The 25,416-nt window shown below is 43.3% G+C and overlaps 2 protein-coding genes across 3 annotated transcripts in view; one reads left to right on the top strand and one right to left on the bottom strand.

Annotated features, from left to right (window-relative positions):
• Positions 1–602: 602 nt before the first annotated feature.
• LOC148055036 (uncharacterized) lies at positions 603–4,739 on the bottom strand. The gene is made up of 5 exons (XM_087762662.1): positions 4,726–4,739; positions 3,496–4,503; positions 2,829–2,909; positions 1,625–1,677; positions 603–1,275 (listed from the first exon to the last, which is right to left on the bottom strand). Exons 1-2 carry the CDS (start codon positions 4,737–4,739, stop codon positions 3,513–3,515), a joined length of 1,005 nt encoding a protein of 334 aa, XP_087618788.1. The 3' UTR covers positions 603–1,275; positions 1,625–1,677; positions 2,829–2,909; positions 3,496–3,512.
• Positions 2,830–25,416, top strand: part of KAT6A (lysine acetyltransferase 6A) — a 52,700-nt gene continuing 30,113 nt past the window's right edge. For both annotated transcript variants that reach the window (XM_087762907.1, XM_087762906.1), the window contains exons 1-3: positions 2,830–3,575; positions 5,445–5,494; positions 5,608–6,378. In XM_087762907.1, coding sequence (XP_087619033.1) covers positions 5,776–6,378 — 603 coding nt within the window. In that variant the 5' untranslated portion in view covers positions 2,830–3,575; positions 5,445–5,494; positions 5,608–5,775. The remainder of the gene's footprint in view (positions 3,576–5,444; positions 5,495–5,607; positions 6,379–25,416) is intronic.

The following is a 25,416-nucleotide window of genomic DNA, read 5'->3' as shown; positions in this document are numbered from 1 at the left end:
GATCTCCGGACTTCGGAGTCAGGCAGAGGCCGCTACAAATAACTTCCCGATCTTACTGCTCTGCTGGGACCCGTGAATAGAACGAGGAAAAGACGCGCCTCTGCGCCGTTACATCAGCTGCCCCAGCATACGGCCTCCACGACGCGGGAAGGACGCGGCTGCCACCTGGTCAGGGCTGCTGCGCAAGCACCGACAGCCTCGGCCCTGCCTCTCTGCGCCTCTACGCTTCGCGGCTGCAGGCAAACCTTGTCAGCGGGGACACCCCCGAGGTCTGGAAGATGAGTAAGCTGAATGGACTGGTTACGGCAGGACGCAAAAACCCGCGCGGTTCGGAGTTTACGTTGGCTCTTATTTTCTGCTGCTCCCTTGTAGCCGTTTCCCCCCAGGATGGGGCGGAGGCCAGTTTATTTACTCCGCCGTTACCTTTCAATGCCGCTGTATGCGTACGTCCTTAAAGTATCAGATAATTCAACGCGCGCTAGATGAGCTTTTTGCTATAGCACAAAATAATGGAGAAATGACCTACCTATTAATTTCTCTTTTACCGTCGCGATTTGTATCAAATGCATTTTTTTTAAACATCAAATAATGTTATTTAAAAGTCTAATTCAAATTACTGTAATGAATTACACATTTGAGAGCACGAAAGGGGTAATAATTTGTCATTTAATTACAGCATTTCTAAACTTAAAATCATTATTTGTTATTTTAATGTAATCACTTTACTTTTAACACAAAGGAATTGTAAAGATTGTTGTTTCAGCCTGTGAGGCTCCTGGAGGCTGTAGTAACGGGGGTCACAGAGGGATCCCGGACGGAAAGCAGCAGCACATCGTTACACCGACCAACCACATAAAGCCTTGATACATTTGGTTCTCCGAGAAACTCCAACCTTTCTGGTTTTAACCCGGACCTTAAACTCGGCAGTCATGGGATATGTCTTTTCAATACAGGCATTTCTTTTTTGTCTCATGACACGCAATTCAGTTTTGATGGTATTATAGACATTGTTTAAAAACTGCCATTTCCCTCTGACTGCTTGCGCCCATCATCAGAATTGTTCGTATTCTGCCCAGTTCTTCATGTTGTCACCTCTGTAGTTTTCCTACGGTTACTTCAGTTTCTTTAGCCATCGAGAACGTTGGTGCCAATACAAAAGCAACCCTAGGGTAATTAATTATTTCTGCACACCAAAGGAAACGGTTGCTGAGGGAAAAGGGGAAATACATTTCTGCTTTAAAATCAGACAGGTTCGCTACAGTATCTTGCTGGCACCTGCAGAGAACAATTTGCAGTTACACCACTGTTTACTGCTGCAGAAAGGCTGCCTGGCTGCTTCCAAACTGTTAGCACAAAGATCGTGTTTTGTTCTGAAAGTCAGTCTCCCCAGTGGCTCGGGAGCTTATATAAACTGGAACCTAAAAGGAGAACACGGCAGAAGATGCTGCCAGAACAGAATTTCATTCTGCTGGTTAATTTACTGACAGCCTAAAAAGTGCTCATTGAAGGGTACTACAGTTACAGTACATGAACCCCCAGAGAAACCTAAGCACAGTCAAAGAGCAGTGCTACAAAACGGTGTTGCCAAACCGTGCGCTGTCTTTATGGTAAAACAATTCCTTACCATCTGTAGTTTGCCATATGCAGGAATGCTGGTGACTTAGCTGTTAGCCTGTGCTGTGAAAATAAAAAAGAGAGCAGAAGAAAACAGGCCATTTTTTATTTATAACAAAAACAATTAATTTTGCAAGGGTGCTAATAACAACCTACTGCCAATTTTGAAGCAGAATAGAGTCTACAAGACTGATACTTTGTGTGGTAGGAACACAGCCGCGTTTCCCTGTTACGTACTGAACCCTCTTAGTCTTGCTTTACTTTCTTATCTGGAAATTACATTTGTATCTCCATTGGCTTTTCTGAATATAGCACCACAGCCTTGTAATTTAAGGCACTGGAAGCCATGCAGCACAGAACCAACCAAATTTTGAAGACTCAGCAAGAGGTGGGAGAAGAGATTAATTTGTAAGGAGAGTCAGACTCTGACAAGACAAGACGAGACCTCTGTAGTCAGCATGGCAGAAACAGAACTGTTTGTACAATACCTTGTACAAGAGCATCTCAAACTCCATTGGCTTCAATAAGCAACTCGCTGAGAACATTTAACTTTCGCTCTGAAAAACCTATTCTGTTAAAACATCAGGAGAGTTCCTCTTGCTCAAAAGAGAAATTTCTCACCTCAAGACACTAAACAAAGCCGTTCGGAAAACATCACATTGCTTTATCAACGCTGCCTCCACAACATTTCCTAAGATTTTATTTTTTCTTTTCTAAAAAGGGAAGCTCACATGAAACTTTACACAATAGTTGTCCTTTAAGGCAATGGTAAAAAATGTCTGCTTTACAACGTGTACACACAACTGGTACACTGAGCCAAAGGTTAGATAAGGTTAGAGAATTGCATGCGGCACGTAGCCATTCAGCACGGATAACAAAATGAGATTCTTTCAATCAAATATAGCCTAAGAGAGAATGCTGTAAAATGACAATTTGCTGATTTCTGCCAACTTTCAGCACATGCTAGTCCCACGTTCTACCTCTGCAGAGCAGAAGAGAACCATGCTGTCCCGTAAATCAGCCCAGGGCAGACCTCTCTTCTCGGACTCTTCTCCCTCTTGATTTCAGTGACAAAAGCCAGCTCTGCGGAGCCAAGACCAAAGTACCCAGATAGCTCCCAAGTTATTTCGTGTAGAACAGCTAACATTTTGGCAGCATATTTTTACTCTACAAACTAAAACGTATCAAAGATGTCAGAAGGTGACAGAAATTACCTCACGACGATGCCCGAGGACGGAGCAGTCTTTAACCGCGCGCAGCTGAGAGGCACAGGCAAGGCGTACTCGCTCTCCAAGCTAAATGGTATCGTTATTTCAGAATTCTACACCGCTTTATGTCAGAAAACCCCAGAGTCGCTGTTGCAAGCTTAATTAACCCTCGGAGATGGACCTCCTACCTCAGAGGTTATAAGCACCTCTTACCAGAGCACGACCGCCAGCCCGAGCCCGCCCGCCGCCCAGCCGCGCCCGCCTGCTCGCCGCGGCCCGAGCAGCCGGCGGCCATACCCTCGGTCGCGGTTCCGGAGCGCGGAGGGCTCCCCGCCGCTCCCGCCCAAGCGCCGTTTCCAGTCAGCCTTCACCGAGCGCCGCCGCCTTCCCGCCTCGGCCCCGCACGCTCTGCCCACATGGCGCCGCAGGCCGCCCTCGGCAGCGGCCGGCCCCGGGGCGGCGGCCTGGCGGCTCCGGCCGCCCGAGAGGCGGCCCCGCCTCCCAGCCCCCGCCGCGGCCGAGGCCCCGGCCCGCCGCAGCCCCCGGCCCCGCGGCTCCTCCCGGCGGCGGCCGCGGCCGCTCCCGCCCCGCCGCGCTGTTCCCCGCGCGCGCCCCCGCCCGCCGCGGGCTGTTCCCCTCCCACGCCCCCTCCCCCCGCCGCAGAGCTCCGGACCCAAGATGGCCGCCGCGTCAGTTTCGGGCTTCGCCGCCGTCCGGCCTTTGCCTCTCGGTTCCCGTCTCCCGCAGGCCTCGGTGAGTAGCGCTGGCGGGACCACCCCGGCTCGGGTGCCCGGCGCCGGGGAACTCGGGGACAGGCGGCTGGCGAGCTCCGTGGCCTGGGGAAGGGGAAGGCCCGCTGGGCGCACCAGGCTCGCGGCCTGTTCCGGCCCCGCCGCCGCTCTGCGCCAGGCCCGGACCCGGCCGCCCGCTCCCCCGGGGCCCGCCGGGCCTACCCCCTGGGGAGGCGGCGGCCCCGGCCCGGCGCGGATGAGGCGGGCGGGGCGGGCCGGGGGGGCGCGGGCCGCGCTCCTCTCTGTCTCCGGCGCAAGAGAGCGCGGCTGAGGCGGGCGCGGGCGCGGGCCCGGGCCCGGCCGAACCGGTGCGAGGAGCCCGGCTGCGCTGCCCGTCTCCCTGGGGGGGGAGAACGGTGTGGGGGCCCGGCTGGCTGTCGGGGCTGCGGCCCGCGCCCCCGGTTCTCCTGATGCCGCTGGTGCGAGTCCCTGGACTGAGGCGGTGCGCCCTCGGGGCGCCGTGTGCGGGGCCTGTCCGGGTAGGGATGGGGACGAGCGGTAGCAGGTGCCGGGGCCGCTTGTCAGGCGGATCGAGAGCGAGGGAAGCCACCCGGCCTTGGGAGCGTCCCGGTGTGGCCCCAGCCGGGCCGGGCCTTACGTAAGGGCCTGTGCCCGGAGCTCTGCTGGGGCCGGAGCGCTGCGTCCTCCGTGGCCCCGGAACCCCGCCGTGCCGGGGCAGCGCGGCTTGGCTTTGCCAGGCAGGCAGGCAGGCCTCGGGGACCGTGTTTCCCTTTACATCTGTGTTGTTCACGGGGTAAAAGAACTCTAGGCAAGCACCGCGTCCTTTCTGGTCTAAAGAGTAGTTCTGAATCTTTCCGGTACTGGCTGTATGGAGCTGTGCAATTGAGTCTGATGTCTGTATGCAAATGTGTTCGGTGTGTTGATAAATTCTTCAGTACTTACTAGAAAGCAAAGCGGGAGAACTGTGTTGACGACTAGCTCGTGACTAAAACTTCTCTTGCAGAAAATCGTTATTGCTTGTAATAAACAGTTTATAAATCCTTCTCGGTTAGTCTACTTTTGCGGTAGAACTTCAGCACAAGATACTGTTATCACACTTAGAAAAAGTCTTTGTTGAAGACAACTAAAGGCTGTGAAGTAGAGCCTCGTACCCTTCCATCTGCATCTTTAAGTAGCAGTGTCATAGGCATTCCTTCTTCATTGTGTATGGTCACCTGTTACTTTGTCCTCAAGTGTTTTCAGTGTGCCTCATCTATACTGAGGATTATAATGTTGTATTCTTCTTTTCTATGCTCTCTGAAAGTAGAACATTTAATTACAATCTCCAGCGGCATTTCCTAACTTTTTTCCTTGATGGAACAACTGTCATAGCTTTTCTTAGCAGGAGGGAATCAGACCTATGCTTACGCTGCTGGAACAGCTCTGAAAGTTTCTTGCTGCTTGCTCAAGACTCTTGGCTATTCCTGCTGCTTTCTATTGAAGTTTCAGGCAGTGTCTTTCATGTGCAAGCATGAAGAGAGCTGCTGGTTTTTTAAGATCTTTGTTGTGGGTTCCCCCCCTGCCCCCCCATATTAATTGAGGTTGTGCTCAGCAATGATATAAAACTTGGTATAGAATTTATACTGACTTATGGATTGAAATAAAAAGGGCACGCTTTTTTTCTCTAGGTTGTATGGAGTTATTTCAGTGTTAAAGCATGCTTTTATTAGTAGTGAAGATAAAACCTTAAGTATTACTTCGCTGTTTCAGAACTGTAGTAGTAGATTAAAATTCTGCTATGTGTTTAATAAATCAATGTTGGCTGCAATTTTTTTTTTTCTTTTTTTTCTAACTGTTCTTTGGAAATGTCTCTCTTCTTGTTTTCTTCCAGGCCTAATGTTACAGTTCTTCTGATTGTGAGTGTGCAGACCAGAAGCTGAGGTGAGATATGCTGAAATCTTTATACTTTTGTGGAAAAACTTTCTGTGAAGCTGTTACGGGATTTATTGGAAAGAATGAGGAAATTTCTAATTGTTTTGCTTTCTTCTTTTCAGTGTGAAAACAAATAATGTTTGAGAAAGGAGGAGTAATTCAGGACAGAAAACGTGTATGCTATGGTTAGCTGGTTCCCATCATTCGAGAATCTGTTTTCTCATCGTGTGAAACTTGTTCAGCATCGGGATAAAGGATAACGACTCTATGGATATACAGAATTCTTCACCATGGTAAAACTCGCCAACCCGCTGTATACAGAGTGGATTTTGGAGGCAATCAAAAAGGTAAAGAAGCAAAAACAGCGTCCTTCAGAGGAGAGGATATGCAACGCAGTGTCGTCTTCACACGGTTTGGACCGCAAAACTGTTCTGGAACAGTTAGAGTTGAGTGTTAAAGATGGAACTATTTTAAAAGTCTCCAACAAGGGTCTCAACTCCTACAAGGATCCTGATAATCCTGGGAGAATAGCACTTCCGAAGCCTCGGAACCATGGCAAGTTGGATGGTAAACCGAACGTGGACTGGAATAAACTTATCAAACGGGCAATTGAGGGCTTGGGGGAGTCTAGTGGCTCATCCTTGAAGAACATCGAGCGCTTTCTGAAAGGTCAGAAAGATGTGTCTGCATTATTTGGAGGTAGCGCTGCCTCCATTTTTCACCAGCAATTACGATTAGCTGTCAAGCGTGCTGTTGGCCACGGCAGGCTCCTTAAAGATGGACCTCTGTACCAACTCAACACTAAAGCAACCACTAATGCTGATGGGAAGGAGAGTTTTGAGTCTCTTTCCTGTCTCCCTCCAGTGTGTCTCCTTCCCCATGAAAAGGATAAGGTAAGACCCAGTTTGCATGGGCATTTTCTTGTGATGGATGAAATGTGTCAATACAGAGTCGCAATTTGAGGTCAACGGTTTGCTTGACTTGCACCTTGTAAGTTAGAAATGACTAACGTGCATTTGGGATCCTACTGTGTCCAAATTTCGAAGCATGATCAGAGGAAGCGTAATAGATCGTAATTTGTACTTTGGACTTGAAAACTGCAAATGAGCTACTGTGGGGAATTTACCTCTTAACGCTTCTGTGCAGCGGAATTGAATGTATGATAACAGGCTTACTATAGTTATGTTAGCAAAACATAGGAAGTAAGCCTCCTGACTTTAAGGTGAGGTGGATTTGCAAAGCAAACTTGAGATCATCTCTTATTTTCACATTTTTATTTGACTGCCAGTTCGGCTTCTTATTTGAATACAGATAACATAGCGAAGCGCTGATTAGCAATTGCCACCTAATGCTGTCATAGAGGCTTGCTTTGTTCACAGTGAAAAAGTCGCTTTCTGTCCCAGAACAGCTTTGTTGTGAAATAGGAAGAAAAGGTATATAGGATATAGCAGCTGAAAGGACGAGTGAAATCAGAGGATATAGAGAGCATGGAAATGCTGGAATGAACACTCATGGACTTCTGTTCCCTTTTGTGTGCCTTCCCCCACCCCTCTTAAATATAGTTTGTTATACAAACCGAGGTATTTTTCTGTTGTTTTCTCTTATTTTTATGGTTTTTTTTTGCCCCCCCCCCCTTTCTTCCATCTTTCTGCATGCCTGAAGTCTTTGACCCTTCACTCCAACCTCAAGATGAAGTTGTGGGAGTGAAATTCATACCCAGTCGCTATCTTTCCTGTCCTTGTGCTACTGTGGAAGCGGAGTAAAACGGGAGTCTGTCCTTGTTTATTGAAGACCAATTTGCCAGTAATTGATATCTTTGCATTACTAGTCTCCAGGACTTCTAGAATATGAAAATTATTTTTTCCATCCGTAATAGATACATTTTTCAACGGTGTTGGAAATTTTTTGCTGTTGTAAATATCCTCTTCGGGGGCGAGTTCTTTGAGTGTGTGCTGCCCATGTTTTTTCAAGTCGGCTTCGCTCTCTGGTGAGAGGGCTGCTTTATGATCTATTAGGGTTTGAAGACTTAAAACTACTGTAGGAATTGTCTTCATTAAAAAGAAAAATCTGCACAGCTGCTTTATCACCAGTAAAGTTTCTCTGAAGTTGTGATTTGACTGTGGGAGCTCTACTGTGGACGCAGTACTTAACTAGTCAGAGCGTTGTGTTGTGGGCTGGTGGAACGTAGGAAGTAAGTATTACTGTGCTGAAAATTCCAGCCGCTTCCTCTATCCTTTTTTCAAGTGTTCTGTCTACAAATGTTTCCTATGTACTTCTCCAACTGTATCTGTAATGAAAACAGTATAGCTGTAAAATGGTATGAAAACTGGATGTAAACAAGCCTGGCACATGAGGCAGCTGGATTGAGAGTGGTAGTAACAGTGGAAAATATTAGCTGTGCATGTTATTATTAACACAGTATGTTCTGCAGCCTATTCAGTCGTCTTGTAATGCGCCAAAACTCAGGACCAGCTTGATATTCTTTCAGATGAAGTGTTCCCTGGGGTTTTCTTAAAAAGGGGTATATCAGAGTGGTGAATGATAGTATGGGCTACTATAAATACTGGATTTGGTCTGGGGCTTGTTTTTTGTCCCCTGGAAAAATATGTGTATCAAGTTCTTGTGTGTGCATGTGTGCATAAATATAAACACAACGCAGAGGTGTATGTGTGTGCATTTTGGGCTGTTAGATATGCTCCCTGATTCCTTTCCACCTGCTCAGGTCTGAGCAGCTCGAACGCTGAAAGGGTTGCTAGTAACCTTAGAATGCACAGTAGCTATAGTAAAAATTTTGCAAAGGATTTCTTCAATAAATTCTTCTAATTTTTTTTTGTGTGTGTGGTTTTAAACTAACATCCTAGATTGCTGCTCTTGAGGTACCATCTCTGTGCTGTGTAACCCATGCTGAGTTTCATACTAGTTTGTTCTTAAGTTATTTTGAAGATAGGATATTAAAACATCTATGTAGATTCTGCCAGCATTAATTGACTGGCAAGTCAGTGGAAGCCAAAAGATCCGATCCTATTCTGCAGGAATTTTAAGACAGTTTGGGTTTTGTGTTTTTTTTAAAGCAGACACTATGTGATCATCTTCCTTCACACTACTGTCTTGTGTTAAATCTCAAGCAGTTACGCAGGTGCAAAAGGCTTACTGTGCTATAGTAATTTTCTTTACTTATTGGGTGCCTGAGAGAGCCGAGAGATTTTTGGGTTTTTTGCAGGGGGAGGCTGTCCTTTTTTTTTTTTTTTTTTTTTTTTTCCCTAATGGAAGAATTCGGTACAGATTCTTCGGGAGTATTGTGGCAATATTTCTCTTGATCCTTAGAAGAGCCTTGGCAACAACATGAACAAAAGCTCAACCTCCCAAACCTGAGAAATCCTAAGGACCTGTCTCTTGTTCACTGTTTATCTTTTATCCTTGCACTGTTTGGTCTTTAACATCCATTTAAAAACTCTCCATATATCATATGATTCAAATTTATGAATCTTAAAGGTGTAATATTTCTTCCTTTCATTTGTTCAAATACAGCTTCCACTCACCTGTCTGTCTGATAGCAGCGTCGCTTTGTTTAGATGCCTAGAAGTGAACATTCAATTCTGGATATTTTCCTGTGTATTATGAAAGTTGGGGCTTAAATTTTTTAAGCAAAATAAACATAAAGCAGCACTACAGAAGCTTTATTTAGTAAATATTATTTGCTTTCTTTCAGATCTTATTTTTTGTCTGTGTTCTGTGAATACCACATTCTGGCGTTCAAGGGCAAAAAACCTGGCAAATGGTCATGGTTTGCCAGGTAGTAATGACATGCTGCTGACGTTATGGTTTTGAAATCCCTGGCCTAAAAACGCTACTTGGATGAAAACAAGCAACAGAAAAAAAACCCAGACCTGCTGATGGGCAGAGCTCAGTGCTGAAATTTGCTTATCTGTTAGTGACAATGGCTGACAAAAGAAGGGTTGTCTTTAATTTCAGTTTTAAGTGCTCTGTGTGCCTTCGCTCCTGTGTAGGCTTTAGGGAAGCGGCCTTTTCTTTCTTCTCAGTTCAGTTTAGAAGCTAAAATGGGAATTGCAGTCAGGAGCTGGTTTTGCGTTCCTTGTGAAGTCCGCTGGACTTGACTTTGGCGGTGTTTCTGTGATAGGTGACAGACTGGTAAGATTCACAATACCTACCCCTGGCGGGGAAAGAAAGAAGGGGAGAGGTGGTGGCAAATTGTTGCAATACCTAAAAGTAAAGGGAGTTCGTGCTGAAATTGTAATGAAAGAGAAGAGGGTTGCGTTGCTGCATCTTGGGTAAGGATCAGGCAAGCACTGTCCTTCAACACAGCTGGGCGTGAGGAAGCGTAGGTGTCAGGCCTCCCACGTTAGGTCAGCCAAAGAGGTGATAAGCGTGGAGCGAAGAGCGTTCGGCGCCGAGTCCGCCATCCATCAGTGACATCTGTAGGGAACGAGCAATACTGTGCAAGCTAGAGTCTGAAATAAGTAATCCCACTGTTACAGTGCAGTTTCTACAGTTAAGCCCTGATTAAATATGCATGAAAGATTTCTTTAAAGTATAACTGTCACTTCTGTTTCATGTGTAATTAGTATACTTGCAGACTGAAACAGGATTTTTACTTTTTAAAGTATTTTTTTTCTTGAGGAAAAATCGCTGTATGCTAGTATTTGTTCAGAGGAACAGTTTTATTTCTTGAAACTTCCTACTAATTATTGTTTTAAAAAAATGCTTTTTCTGAGGTGGGAGAAAAGAATTCTTCAGCGCTGCTTTGGAAAGCATAACTTATCTTTAAATGAATGCCATGTATCTTTAGATAGCTGAGGGCAGAATTTTTTTGTCATCTTTATAATAAAGCTAAACAGAATAAACAATGGTACTGTTTTAACATATACTGGCTATTGAGATGTCTGTGGGAATAGAAAGGCTGGACACCAGTATGCAGAAAAAACTTAGTACCTTGATGAAACGTTCTGGCATATTTCAGCACCACTTGATTGGGTTTTTAGTTTTGGGTTGGGTTTTTTTTTTTTTTTTTTGTTCGTGATCAGGGCAGGTGCTGTAGAGATGATTTAGGAAGTTAATCTTACCCGTACTGACACCTTGCGTCCCTGCCAGAGGTTACCACAGCCATTGCAAAGATAAAGCAAGTGGTGTTTTGCTCCTCAACTGCTGCGGTTTGTAGCCCAGTTTATTACTATTAAATTAAATTGTTGGTTTAAGTTAATGTTCTGTGTTGGGAAATTCAGCTGCTGCTGGAGGGAGAGAATCTCCGATGAAGGGACGGAGAGGGCAGCGCAGGGCCGTAGCCTCCTTAATCATCTCTTGAGAACTGGCACATCCCCAGAGGCCTCGCCTGCGTGCGCTGGCGTTGGCCATGCAGCCTGCCGGACCTCTGTTTTGTCTGTGCCACTAATGCCTTTATTTCTTTGCTTACTTTTTGGCACAGAGGGTGGGTTGCATTTGCCAGACAAGAAAGACTGATTTCTCTCTCTTATAGGCATTTAGTTTCAAATACTCTATTTGTGCATTTGAAGCCCGAAAAGTAACGAGTATCTGATGCTTATGTATGGCTATCAAATGCATATAATATATTAATTGTGAGAAACTTCTGACTCGATTGTGTGCTGCATCTTTAGAATGCTGGGGGAAAGGATTGCCGATTACAATACTTCAAGAGTCTTTTTTGATCAGAAACTTTGAAATAGATAACCTTGCGGCTTTTTTCCCCTTCCCCTCTCTGTTTTGTTGAAACAGAAGAGCTCACTGAACCTGTGTTGGTCTGGAAAGCCCTGGGTTGTCTTCCTGAGCAGTTCTCATTGGTACAGTGGCCTTTATTTGCAGGGCTATGGTACCTCGCAGTTCCAGTCATATTGTGTTGGCACTGTACAAAAGTGTCACTGAAAAGCACCTTGTTTTAGAAAGTTGGCATTTAGTGTGAAATGAGACGATACTCATGAGATGGACAGCACAAGATAGTACTATCTATGTAACAAATAAAGGTCACAGTATTTTAGCTACGCGCTGAAAATTTAAATCATATCTTTTAGTCGTTACAAAACAAATGCATTCGTGGTTTCGAGATTACAAAAAATGATGACTGTGTATTGTGGCAGTACTTACTGCAGGGTATATCTTCTTTTGGAATCATTCAGCGTGATTTTAAAGTTGTGTAGTGTGATGGTCAAGCTAGAAGGAGGAACCCAGCCCCAGCTTGAACGCTGGCTTTAGTCAAAAGGCAGGGAAGAGGTGGGAGATCAGAATGTAGTACTTTGTAAAAGTCCAGGCAGACTGTGTTACCTTACTCACGCAGCAGTTCTTGATAGCTGCTAGAGCTGTTAACCGCAGAATGCTGAAGTGTATTGTTTCGCTGCCCTGCATGTTCTGTTTATCCGTTCACTGCCAAGAAAAATACTAGTAACATATTTAGCAAATAAGAATTAAATTTACCATTTGTGTGGTCTATGTGTGATTTTTTTTGCCATATGACTACAAGTAACAGGTACTGTTTAATAGTTAATATGGTATTACCACAATGCAAGAATTACTGCGCTACTACAAGACTACTACAATACAGTAATATTTAGTGCTGTTTAAGAGCAAAGAGCTCTTTCCTGCTATGTTGTTATGAGGAACTAAGCTTATAGTAAGATGAAGGTCTTAAGGCTGGAAGCGCTGGATAAAGACAGCTTGCTCTGCTTTTGTTTTGTTGACGCTTGTTACAGAACACAGGTTAAAAGGCTGTAAGAATTTTTGTAAAATTATTGTTATTGAAAAAAACCCCCAAACATATCATCTAACTGAAGGAGAAGTTGAAATAATTGATGTACATGTTGAATGTTTCCAGATCATTTGAAACTTGATCTCAGGACAATAGTAGGACCGTTTCTTCCACAATTAAAAGGAAAATACAGATGGTATTAATTGGTCTCCCTTTGCACTCTCCTTGAAATTGTCTTTTATGTCAGTTAAAACTGGATATGGCTGTAGCAACCCTTAAGTAAATATCTTAATATTGTCCTGCAGTACAGCTGAGAGTATAAAAACAAAATTCTGAAAGTGCTTCCTGAAAAAAAAATGAGGGCAGCTTCTGTGGCTGAAAGATAGGAGGAATATTTAAAGCGGATTCCCTGTGCTGCTGTCTCACGTGCGTTCCTTACGGCATGCCTGTTTCCTAGTCTTGTGCTGCTGTTTATACCTGTTGGTACTGATCAATCACTTCAGCTGTGGGTTATTATACATGCGGCATCCTTCAGGCCTTCCCTCTTGCAAATAATAGTTCTAGATCCCAAATAATAGATCTAGATCCTTTGTGTTTATCACATGAAGCCAAACTTCTTGTATCTTTTTAGAAAGTTCGTATGCTTTGAGGGCATCATAGTTGTTTTGAAGGCCTTTAAACATGCAGTAGCTATTGCTATATTGTGCCTGTTTTAGGTTAATAACTGTTAATTCCATGTCTTAAAGCAAAGGACTGTTCCGTTACTGGTAAGGAAGTTATTTGTGGATTGGTTTGTTTTGGGTGGAGTACGTAAATGTTCTGCAACCAGAGCATTGTAATTACATTTTGGGAGCTCACCCTTGCTCTCCAAGGGTGCTCTTCAAGCTTTGGCTCCCAGCCGGAGGGGGCTTAGGATTCGCTCTCCTCCGGCTGGTTCTGTGGAAGAGAAGGCTGTAGTTCTGTATAAAAAAAAAAAATCGTGGTTGATAAGAGATGGCCCCCTTCTGTACTCTGTGTAACTCTGGAAACTCAAGTGCTAAAAAATTACTTTGAACTTGATTCACTCGATTGGTGCACAGGTGAAGTAGCTCGTAGTAATAGAGCAAATGGAAGCACGTCAGAAAAGTTACTGTCATGGCCAGCTATGAATGGATGCCATGAGATGGTGCATTCGGGGTGAAACGGTGGGGAATGATACCAAGAGGGGCTCTGGCAGCATCTGGAGTAATGGTAACTTAAAGGCAAAGTCTGTGACTGTGGGAAGCCGTCAGGTGTTGTGATGAGTACCTACGCCAGTGGGGTACTACCGTGGAGGAGGTGTTTTTAACGGCGTTCTCTGACACAGTTCCAGCAGAAGCTGAGTATAGGATAGCGGGTTAAAAAGGAGGAGACTAGTCCAGTATGTTGGCGGGATCCCTGTTGTTAGTCCTTTCTGTCCGGGAGGTTGTTGACAATCTGGAATGACACAGCTCTGAAGTTTGGTTAATAAAGGAGCCTTACTTACTACAGAGCTTTAAAGTATAGTCAGACAGGGAGGAGGGTGGATGATGGAGGACACTGCTAAATAAACAACAGCCTGGTTCCAGTGTTAGCTTTGTTACGTAGCAAGGGAAGAAACAGCAGAGAGAATGAGGGCAGATAATTCTGTCCCTGCCCTTCCCCTCGTTTCCCAGCAAGTTTGTCTTAAGTCATAGTGGTGGCAGGAAAAACAGTTAAAAAGGTATAAATATTAAATGAAGTAATGTCATTTTAGTTGAAAGATAGTTTCCATGTTCTTAAAATAACTACAGATACGCAACCAACAGAAAATCTGGTAAACAAATCCTATATGTGACAGACTGCTGAGTCCTTTGACCTCTGTCCTCTGTGGAGTAGGTGGGTAGACGCGTTTTGCTCCTACTTGCTGCGTTAAAGGGTTTCAAACTAAACTTATTCTAATGAGTTGTGCTAAGTCATGTTAGTCTTCATTCCACCTATTGAGGTGTTCTCTTTATCTGTTGTGTAAATCTGACTTAATTTTTCTGTCCTCACCAATTTTTTCTGACCGTGTGAACACCGTTCTTTGGAACAGCTACTAATACTGCTCCAGGCCTTGGGTGAGAAACTGTAGCTTGTTTCATTGTCCAAGAATCTGGCAGTCTTTCCATTGTCACTGCTATTGTGGTAAATCTGGACTTGTAGCAAGAGTGAAAAGAAAGGAGGGAGAGGGGTGTCCAGAAAGAATGACCCTCGCATAGCAAACAGAATCCCATTGATAATATATTCGCTTGTTTTGAGTTACTTTCGAAGGCCGGTTAACCAGTCTGCGGACCCATGCGTGAACGATGAATTCTGGGTTGAAAATACTCAGTCTTCCAAGCATGTTTCTATGAAGACCTATGAATTACTAAAACTTTTAGTTATCAATACCTCTATGAGTTCACTGGATTTCTGAAAATTGGATAGAACAAATCATGGATCTTGGTACGCAGCTAAATACCTGCAGTACTAAGTGTTACTAAAAATATGAGAATGGAGCTCTTCCTTTTCTGGAGTCTTTGCTGGAATCTTTATCAGCATGTTGAGTCACCAGTCTGTCTCCTTTTATCCATGTGTAAAATGGATATCTGTCAAAACAAAAGGTGTTCCGAATCATAAAGGAAATCACCATTTCTACTTATTTCTCCCCATTTCCATTAAGCCGTCCCATTTAATCTTAAAAGTCCAGAAAAATTGGTGACGGATACAGCTTTTAGATGTGTGTATGTAGGCTGGACTTAATTTAAAATTCTTCAGTGATATACAGCCTCTCCCAGGCATTAGATTTCTCCTCAGTCTTTGAGACTCAATCCTGGATATTTAGTAATGAGGTGTTTTATTGGAGTGCTGGATCTCCGAACTTGTCTGGACTCATAGTGAATTCCTTGAAGGTGTGTGTGGAAGGGAAGAACGCAATTCTGCTGCTCGGTGTTACAATGACTAAGCTTCAGAAACTGCTGATCATTAAGATGCATGCAAAATCTTTAGAGCGATCTCATGAAAAAGTAGATGCACTCGCTTCGTGCCACTACCAATTTTTTTTTTTTTTTTTAAATATACAACTGTACAAATACAGTGACTGACTGCCTTACTCCAGCACGGACTTCACCTGGTGTGGGAATGCTGGATGCCTGTGCAGACCGCACCGGGCGCGGGGAAGGAGGAGAGCGCGGAATGAGGACTGTGGGTCGAGACCATGGGACATTGTTAAATCTTACTGTCAAGGGTGTTATATTGAGCAGTGGCTTTTGATAGTAAGAGTTATATGCAGAGTGTTTATTTTCTTTTTTTTCTCCAACCTCATGTTCAAGGTGGTAGAGCTTCAAAAAGTGAGTGGGATTTGGTCCAAGAGTTGCACTTGTGTGGGTATCCTGAGTAAACTGCAAATAGCAGCCTTGTATCGGCGTGTTTTTAATGTACACTAAATTCTCATTCACAGTTCCTTTTGTGCCTTCTCTGTTATCATGTTTATTTGGGCCCCTGCGTTGTGTTAAATATTTTTGTTCGTTCATGTTTGTTTTCTAACCGAAGTATTTTCCCTTCTTTTAGGGATGCAGCTAATGTTGAAGGAAAGTGGTGTACAGTATTTAAAGATGGAATGATTACCTATATGCACAGAAATTACTTAAGTGTTTACAAAAGTTCCTTCCCCAAAGTAATTTGATATTTTTAGAAATCAAAGTCAAGAAGCTCCTTATTTTTTGTGAAAACCAAAGTATCGTGGCATGCAAACCGTTTCTGATGAAAGGAGTTAAGATTTTAGTTTGCTGTTGATTTGAGGGGTGTGTTTGGCTTTTGCAGCTGTGGAAGTCTATGACTTCTTAGAAATATTCTCTCATCTAAAATTGAGTGATATAATCATCTATTGCTCCTAAGACGGTATCTTTTATTTTCTTGAAAATTAGGAAGCTGGGACAAAGTATAGGAGAGAGCTTCCAGGCTATATCTTTGGGTAAAGACGACTTCGTTAACTTGACCTGCCAGGTTCCTGAATCAGTGTCAAATGAAGGGAGCTGCTTTATGCTGCAAATAAAGACATTTGAGCCTCCCGTCCCCCCCAGTTTAGAGGCAGGAAATCTTGGCACGCGGTTCTGATCGTGACGTACAAATCTTGAATTGTTTTAATCCTCTGATTAGAGGACTTGTTAGCTCTGCGAAGGGCTGTTCAACGACTGGCTGTCTAAGGATTTCCAGCAGGCATTCTGTACAGTTCTTACCGTGTGCACGTCTAATAGCAAGGCAGTTCCGTCAGTTTGCGTGCCAGCCCCAAGTAGTATCCACAGTGCTTTTTTGCGTAGGTTTCCAGATGTCATAACCGCTGCATAGAATTCAGCCTATGTATACTGCACTAATATCTAAGGTATTAACCTTCACACTTCACTTGTAGCAGAATTTCGGATGTTGTCTCTACTGTAATAGTCCTTCCTCAAACAGCAGCACTTACTTTGAATGTCCTTTGATTTTCTTTTTAAATGACCCTTTTATGTTTCTCTTAGGAAGAGGTACGTATTTCAGTCTTGCAGTTTCTTCTGTATGCTTTTTTATCTTTTCGCCCTTACACTTGTTTTAATGTAACCTCATGTTTTAGGGCATCATTCTGCCATGTAAATATGTTTCTTTCAAGTGGGACTCAACTAAGTGAACTGGAGACAAAATACCCGTTGACACAGGCAAACATACATACGTGTGTTATTGTAATAGTTTTTCATGTGTCTATTAAAATATATTTAGCGTTGTTTTCTTGAGCACAAAGTATTTTAAAGAATTTCTGTTTTTACTCTCAGTTGCTTCTTATTTTTTCTTTACCATACTGTCTGGAGAGGACATTAAGAATTGTGATTTGGTAACTCAGCAGAAGGGAGAGTCATTCACCAGGTTAAAAAAACTGAACCCATTGCTGCCACAAGTTGATACTACTGGAGAGTATCTCCCAAATTATGCTCTTTTCCCTATATACAAAAAAACCCAATTATTTGTAAAATTACTTTGGTAATATAAAATTAATTAGTTCTGATTTTATTGAGGCATGGAACTGAAGCGATTTTCTTCCCCAGCCACTGATCCAAGAGGCATGGAATCCAAGCTTTGTGATGCTCTGCTCACCGAAACATGTTTCCTCATGTTTTAAATAATTTTCTTCACGTGGTGTAGGTTGTACTTCCCCTCTGGCTTTTCTGGTTCATCTACTCTTTCCAGTAGCTTACGAGTAGCTTACTCCTCTTATGAGGAGCGGCTGGGGGTGCTCAGCCTGGAGAAGAGGAGGCTGAGGGGAGCCCTCATCGCTCTCTGCAACAGCCTGAAAGGAGGCTGGAGCCGGGGGGGGGTCGGGCTCTTCTCCCCAGTAACAAGCTATGGGACGAGAGGGAACGGCCTCAGGCTGCGCCAGGGCAGGTTTGGGTTGGGTATTGGGAAAAACTTCTTCCCCCAAAGGGCTGTCAGGCCCTGGCCCAGGCTGCCCAGGGCAGGGGCTGAGTCCCCACCCCTGGAGGGATTTAAAAGCCAGGGAGATGTGGTGCTGGGGGACATGGTTTAGTGGTGGGCTTGGCAGTGCTGGGTTAACGGTTGGACTCAATGACCTTAAAGGGCTTTTCCAACCTAAACGATTCTATGATTTGAGGCAGACCTTTGCAACAGCCTGGGCTATTTGAAGTGAGGAGTAGTAGTTTGTCACTTGTTTAAAAACAGACCCACAAAACCCCATTACCTAGCATGAATTCTCAGAAGCCATCTGTCAGGGCTCCTGGATGATAACTTCCTAGCTAAGAAACAAATGTGCTGGGGGGGGATGGTTCTGTAAATACTAGGTGCTGTGGATTCTCTCTCTGGAGGGCTCACATTCAGATGTCTTAAAGGGCAAAGCAAAAAAAGAAATTTGGTGTGAGTGTATGTGTCTCTTTTACACCAGCTTTAATTTTACACCTACTCGATTCCAACCACGGTGACTACTACAAGCAGTTGTATGCTGATGGGGCAAAGACCGTCCTGGTATCTAGTGAGCCTCTGGTGGTACTAAAATGTCTGCAAGAAGGGAAGTGCATTCAGATTACTGACGGTGACCGCTGTGACGTGTGGGCTACAGAGCTGGCTGTGAGCGTTAGGGAGTTTCCTACCTCACTTTTCCTAAATTAAGACGACTATAAAGCAGACGGATTGGCCAAAACTGAGGTTTGAAAATTCCACCCACCCCACCCCCCACACTTTTTCCATAGGCACTTCTCCGTAGTCGCCTTTAGGAGGGGGTACAGTCTGCGAATCTGTAGAGCACGTTTGGTTTCTAGACATCCTTTGTATAGTAACACCATGTGCGGAGAGGCTGGCAGGCTGTAAGGCGCTGTCAGTCCAATTTGTTCTGGCTCCCTCCCTCGCCGAAGCTGGTGACATCACACAGATAGATGTGCTTGTGAGAAAAACAGCAGAAGGAGTTGAATGTCTGCCAAAAATTTGCAGTATGAAACTGAGCTGGCTGCTTCCAGTCTTGTTTTCACGAATCTTTCATTGTGTGCTTGCGTTTTCCACTTGCCAGGATGTTCTTTGCTGAACAAACAAAGCAGCAGTGAAATCTCTCCGCACTTAGCATAACACAGTCTCACACAGAAGCTTTGGAGGAGTAGCCTGATCTCCGCATTCAAAGTTATTCCAATTTAATACGTTATTCTACACCGTTTTCAATTCTAGTAAAACCTTATTCTTTATTCCCCCAAATTGGAGCTGATTTGGTTTTTGAATGTGGTTAAGTGTGTGTTTGCCATTTGCCAGAGGTGGTAAATAGAGGAACCATTGAAGCTGTGAAGGATAGTCTTTGATCTGGTTCTTCCTAAGCTAGACAGTGTTTGCATGTGGACATCCAGCTTCGAAGGACTATGGGGATGGCCAGGGTGTGCACAAACACTGGCTAGAAGAGAGAAGAAAGGCTATCTTAAGACTGCCGGCTGTACCGAGGTTCTATAAAATTCCCTTTGGTTAAATAAATTGCTCATGAACTTCCTGCAGAGGATACGTGAAACCGTGCACTTCTTCCCTGAGAAGCTGCATGAATGTTCCAGCTTTGCTTTCACAAGGTTGCTTTCACAAACGATAGAGGATAGCCGCTGTGAGATGGGGCCAGCTGTGGTTGGGGAAACTTTCTTCAGTGAAATGGTATATACTTTCTGTTCCTCCTGTTTGCAGAAAAGTATTTATATTCAAGAAAAAAATAAATTGCAAGACAGCTAATGAAATTCACGGCTAAGCTTTGTTAGTCAATAACCTATAGAAAAATAAGAGATAGGGAGAATCATAGCAAATATAATTGTTCATGTTGTCTCATGTTTCATGAGAAATATGCAGCTCTTATGGTCATATAAGCATTTTGTAACTGCCTCAGTCACACAGCAGGAAAGCATATGTAATCGTATGAAGCTACCGTGGAATCTGAAACAATTCAGATGTAAACTGCTAATACAATAAATTCCGCATAACTTGTATACAAGCCTGCAACGGCCGTAGTAGTGCTGCTTTTTTTTAATGCAAAACCAAAGTGTATTACCCTACAACTAGTGAAACAGAGGCGTAGAAGACTCCTTGATGCAACATTGTGTGGGAGTATCATTAAAGTTTGTTACTCGATTTGAACTTTATTTATATATACTTAAATTAACTTTATTTGTAAGTCATCTTTTCCTACAAATTAGGTTTTTTCTGGCTAATGTCATATACTTTGCTGCAGCTACGTGAGGATTTTGGAGGTGAAGTTGGGTAGAAGCATGTACAAGGTGAATAGAAGCGTAGTTAAGTGCAGTTTAATGATACAGGTGACTTGCAAATACAAATGCAGCGTAGACATGAGCAAAAGAAAAGCGTGCAAGTGAGTGGACTATGGAGGTAATTTTGAGGCTTATCCTTAGTGAAGCAGGATGGCGGTCGGATTAAATACATTAGACACAGCTTACTTGGTCATACCTGTTTTTAATGCTCGCTGCTCTTTAGTGCCATGTTGTTACATTATAATGAAATTCTAAAACACTTCACTACCGTGATCAGCTGCTCCCGACTGCACAGTTGATTCAAGTTTTCCCTTCAAGTCAAACAGATTAAAGAAAAATAATCCTTCCCTTACTCATACCCGTTATACCATCCAGTGGTAGTGCCTACACACAGCTGAAGGAAAGGGGCTGAAATGACAACGAAAACATTGGGGTTGTGCAGTTTTAGCGTAGCTGCCCTGCTGAAATTGAACTCTAATGTCAGGATTTGAGCAAGGGACATGGTTCCTTTTTACAGCCAAGCAAAGCAAAGCAAAGTGGAGATTATTGTTGTCGTCATTGTTGAGGTGGCCTTGCTGGCCAGAAAGAAGAGGGAGTACGCTTTGGGGTACTGCTGCCTGGAGTAAGCTCTTGCTCCGAAGGAAAATATCATTCCTTGGCTAGTAGATCGCATAATTCATGCCCTGACAGACTTTTGTCAGGGAGCGTCTCCGAGATTGCCACGTTGCTGACTGTATATTATAAAACACTAACTTTGTAGAGCACTTCTTACTTAAAACAAAAACAAGGGCTTGACTTCTGCTTAAAGTTCTGGATTTTCCCCGCTGCTCCTCTTCCCGTCCTAGCCCTTCTCCTGGAGGCTGAGGAGCTGGAGGCTGACCCCTGCTGTAGGACGTAGTGGTAAACCCTTCTGCTAAAAGGCTTGGGGAGGGGCAGGTGTTTTACATATTTAAAACAATGTAGGACTGCACCTCAGGAAGCTTGCATTCTGGCAACAATCCATGGATTGAATAAAGACCTGTTTATAAAAGATACTTTTATAAATCTGGTATGGTAGTTTTTTTGGTTGTCACATCTGTCGTCCCGTTCCCCCCCCCCCCCCCCCTCCCGGCAAACTGCCTCATTGATGTACTAGACTTCTTTAAAGCATGTCAGATTATATAAGTGGTTTGACTCCTAGGTTTTGATTTCCAAGAACCATGGCAGTTTCTTACAGGGGATTGCACAAAAAAAAAACCCCAAAACTCATGGGTCTGAGACCGATAAAAAGAACCACTGGGTCAGAGTGTATGGTTTCCTCCTGGGAAAAAAAAATACTGTAGTCTCTCAGGCCAAGAAGCCAGAGTGGAGGTCCCAACAACATTCACTGACGCTAATAATGTAGCCTGCACCGTTGAATTGGTGTTTGCTTGGTGCTCTTTGTGGGTGGTGATGGTGTTAGTGGGTTTCGCTATCAGGAGAAAGATGGTAGCTCTAAATATTGTTCAAAGGGGCATAGCTGACTACAGTCTCTTCTGAGCTTGGATGTCTGTCAGACCTCTGATCAGATTGCTTCCAGGAATTACATGGAATGACATGTCACACATGTTCCCGTACAATGCAGTGGGTGATATCACTGTTCATTGCTGCTGGCTTCTCAGTGCCAAAAGCAGTGAAATTGCCATCAGTCTTATTCTGCTCTGCAAAAACTATTCCAGTGCGCTCTGCATGCGGTTTAGCAGGTTGATATTTTAAAACGACTTCTAAAAAAAAAAAACTAACCACAGCATTGGGACCAGCAAGACGTGAATATCCAGTTGATGTCACAGGGATTGATACCTTCAGTGGATAACTGGTATCCAGAAACGTCTGCTGTCACCTCTCAAATGTCCATTCTAGTATGAATGAATTGCATGTACTTGGTAAGAGATACAAATGTGTGGGCATGCGTAAGTCATCTAAAACTATATCAAACAGTATTCTTGGTAGAGGCTAACATTTAACATAACTTAAATGAAAGTTTGGGCCAACGGGTGAATTTTGATGAATGTGTTAAGTATTGCTTGAAGTATACAATAGTTCTAAATGCACAGTGTTTCTTTATAATACATTTAAACAGTCAACTTTTTAATTCCTTTTAATGTCCTGTTGCTCTTTGATTAACAAGTATATAGGACTGCGGTGGTCAATGCCGCAAGGTTTCCCGCTAGGTGAGAAGATATTGGCAGAAAGGACGTACGCAATGCATCTGAGCTGTCCGTTGTTGTTTCTTAGGAAGATGTACAGAAAGAGGCCTCTAGTAAGCATCAAAAAGGCTTGAAGTGTTAGTAGCAGCAGCTGTTGGCGTACGAACTGTAACTTTGGGGGATTTTTAAATGGGAACTGCTTCGGGTTGCCGAGAAGGGCCTCTCGTGGGCATCGTGTGGTAGGATTGCCTCGGTAGCTTTTTCCCAAGGCAAAGAACAAACGTGTGTGGAATATTGCTGCCCTTCTTATGTTGTCAGTAATAATTCTATGATGTTTTGTAAGAAAAGCTGTGCTTAGGATTCTTTACCCATAATACATTCAGAAGAGCTTCTTATTATCTGTACATCTGCTGGCTATGGGTTTCTCTTGTTTTATCTTTATTCCTTGACTTGCATATAGAAAATAATAGTTTATTTTAAGACCATACCTATCCAACTGTCAGGAATTGGCTCATCTGCTATCGCTTTGTCAGAAAGGTTGCTCTATATTAATCTGTTAATATGTTTATATCTCTTCCATGTATAAATACTTACACTTAGTGTCCAATTCATTCCTCAGTCATTCCTGAGTATATTAATTTCTGTAGGTCATCTGTTCTTAAATAATTTTTTTGTCTGTCCTTTGAAAATTATTTCCATATCCTGCTGTTATGTGAATATTGGAGCTAGACATACGGTCCTAATAATAGTCTCAATAATCTAATTTCTATTTTATGTTCTTCTTTTATTTGTCTGTAATACTTAAACATACAAAGCAAAAATAGATAGGAAATATTTACTCCTTTTTTGCATAATTTACAATTTTATCATCTGCTCCCTGCAAGGAGCCTTTTGCCATTCGTTTCTCCCTTCCCCTTCTTGTAGGTTGTTCTGTTCTCTTTATTTTTCTTACTTGTTGCCTAATGAGAATTTGTTAATTCTTACTGTATCTTTCATCTACACCTAATACTGCTGGCAGAAATCTTGCAATCTTCTTGTCTTCTTTCACGTGATTTATCTCATGCCATGATGTCTGCTGTGACGTTGACCGGAGGGAAGAAATCCTCTCTTATACTTTGTGCTTTGCAAGGGGTTCAGCTTTTCAAACTACATCACTTTGCCAGGGGCTGTAGTTATGACTCCTTCAGAAGTAGTAAAGCTATTCTCCTTCTTTTCTCGGGGAAGAAGGAAAAAAGAAAAAAAAGAAATGTAATTACCCAATGGTGTTTGTGTTCTTTAAGTGGTGCCAGAAGTTTGAATGTCTTATCTGTGGTTATATTGCAGTTCAGTAATGCAGTTAATAAGGTGTGACCGCGTAATTACGTCCACTTCGCTACACTTGCAGATGTTAGACCAACTGCACTCCTGATGTAATCTGTAAGGGGCGGTAGAAACATCAGTTCTTACTCTGTGATCACAAATATGATGTGCCTGGTTTCTTTGTCTTGTGAAGTTGGGGTGCAGCCCTTCTCCGTCAATAAGGAGTCTCTCCAAGTGCTACTGTGGTTACATACGCAGTGAAAAATGAAATTCTTCTGGTTGTTTAATTGTAACTCTATGTGGACAGCATCTCTGAGTAGTTATCTTTAGCAGTTCGATTCTATTATATATCGATTTGCAGAGCAGGCATTTTAGCCTCACGTGAAGTCTCTGAATTAACTCCTCATTTCACAGCCCTTTGAACCGAAGCCATCCATGTTTTCTTGCGATACGTAAGCAATTTAGATTGAATTGTTCTATTGCAATATCACTGCGATTATTCTATATTCAGAGCAAGGAAGTGCTGGGGTTTTGGATCATGGTGTCAGTTTTGTATTTTTGGCAGCCTTCATTTACTTAATTATTTCTGCTTTGGATTGGTAACTTCAAAGCTAACAGAACTGTGCAGAGTAATAGAAATGTTTTTGTCATAGCTTCGTTGTCATTCTTAACCCTTCTTCTGCTTCATTGCTTTTTTTTTAATACCAGATATAAACCTCAGCGTTCGATAGTGCAACTTTAATGTCACATTGGCTCTTAACTGTGAGTTAAAAATCAGTAAACTGTGTCAGAAAGCAAGATTTAGCCATACATGTGGAGAAATTGATGCTGTCACGTGTTCAGTCCCATTGAAATTTAACTGTTAGAAAGAATAAACGTTCCTTTTTACCTTCTGTCTGAAAGACTGTTACAGCGTAGTTGAGATTCTCTATGAAACTTTTATCGTACCCTCAGACTGAAACGAGAGGGAAAGGAATGATTCTGGATGTGAAGTTATGTCCACTGTGTCCATTTCTGGCAAAACTGCACTTGCAATATTGTGGAGGTTACAATTTGCTTTATTTAAAAGAAGCTAAAGAGTTCTGTAATTTTTTAATTTTTTTTATTTTTAACTGCCTAAGCTAATATATGACCAAGTGTAAAGGATGGATGAACATCCCCAATTGGATTCTAAAGGATTCTAAACCTTTTTACTGCACCTTTGTGGTGGATCGAGACCATTGCATTTCTTTCGGAGAGGACCAGCAGATGCCTAGCCAGCGATCGCTGCATCCTTTAGTCCTCGTGCTCATCTGCTTGGTGACATTCCTCAAGGAATTTTCTTATCTGAAAATGGCAATGATCGTGCTTATCTACTTTGTGTAGTATTGAAATGCAAATAAAATAGCAAAAAAGAGAACCAGTTATATTCTTATGGGAAAGATGAAGGTTAATTAATAGTAACTTGTTCCAAGAGGTTGTAAGTATTCCTCAGGAAGAAGAGATCGAAGGTAAGAAGAGAAGTGAATGTTTCTCAGAAGGTAGAGGGTGAAAGTAGTTCCTGAAATCTTGATTCCAAAGAAATTAAAGCACTGACAGACTGGTATACACAGGTTTTTCCCCCCCAGTACACCTCATGCTGCCTGGAAGCAGCTATCTGCCGGGCACCTGGAGTCCAGCCACGAACAATTTGTGTACAGTCAGTCCTCTCGCTGGGTTAAGAGAGGATGGGGGATCCCTGCGTGGCTCATTTTAGCCAACGTTACTGTGGTGACTGTGGCTGGAAAGATACTTTCTGTGGAAGTGAAGATGCTGGTTTCCCCTTCCCACCTGGATGTTAACGATGTGTGTGCTTGGCATAACTAGCTACAGTTGTCTTGTTTTCTCCCTTTCTCAAAAGGAGCAGAAACTAGAATCCTTTAATTAACTACACCTATGAATGTGTTTCAGAGTGAAATAGTTTGATGGGCAGGTGATTTCATATTCATTTACACTTCAGCATTGTCTGGGATTTAC

The sequence above is a fragment of the Nipponia nippon genome, unplaced genomic scaffold (assembly GCF_047370975.1).
Source record: "Nipponia nippon isolate SJK-2023a ecotype South Korea unplaced genomic scaffold, ASM4737097v1 scaffold_27, whole genome shotgun sequence".
In the NCBI taxonomy this organism is placed as follows: Eukaryota; Metazoa; Chordata; class Aves; order Pelecaniformes; family Threskiornithidae; genus Nipponia; species Nipponia nippon.
This window is presented reverse-complemented; position numbering and strand designations above follow the sequence as displayed.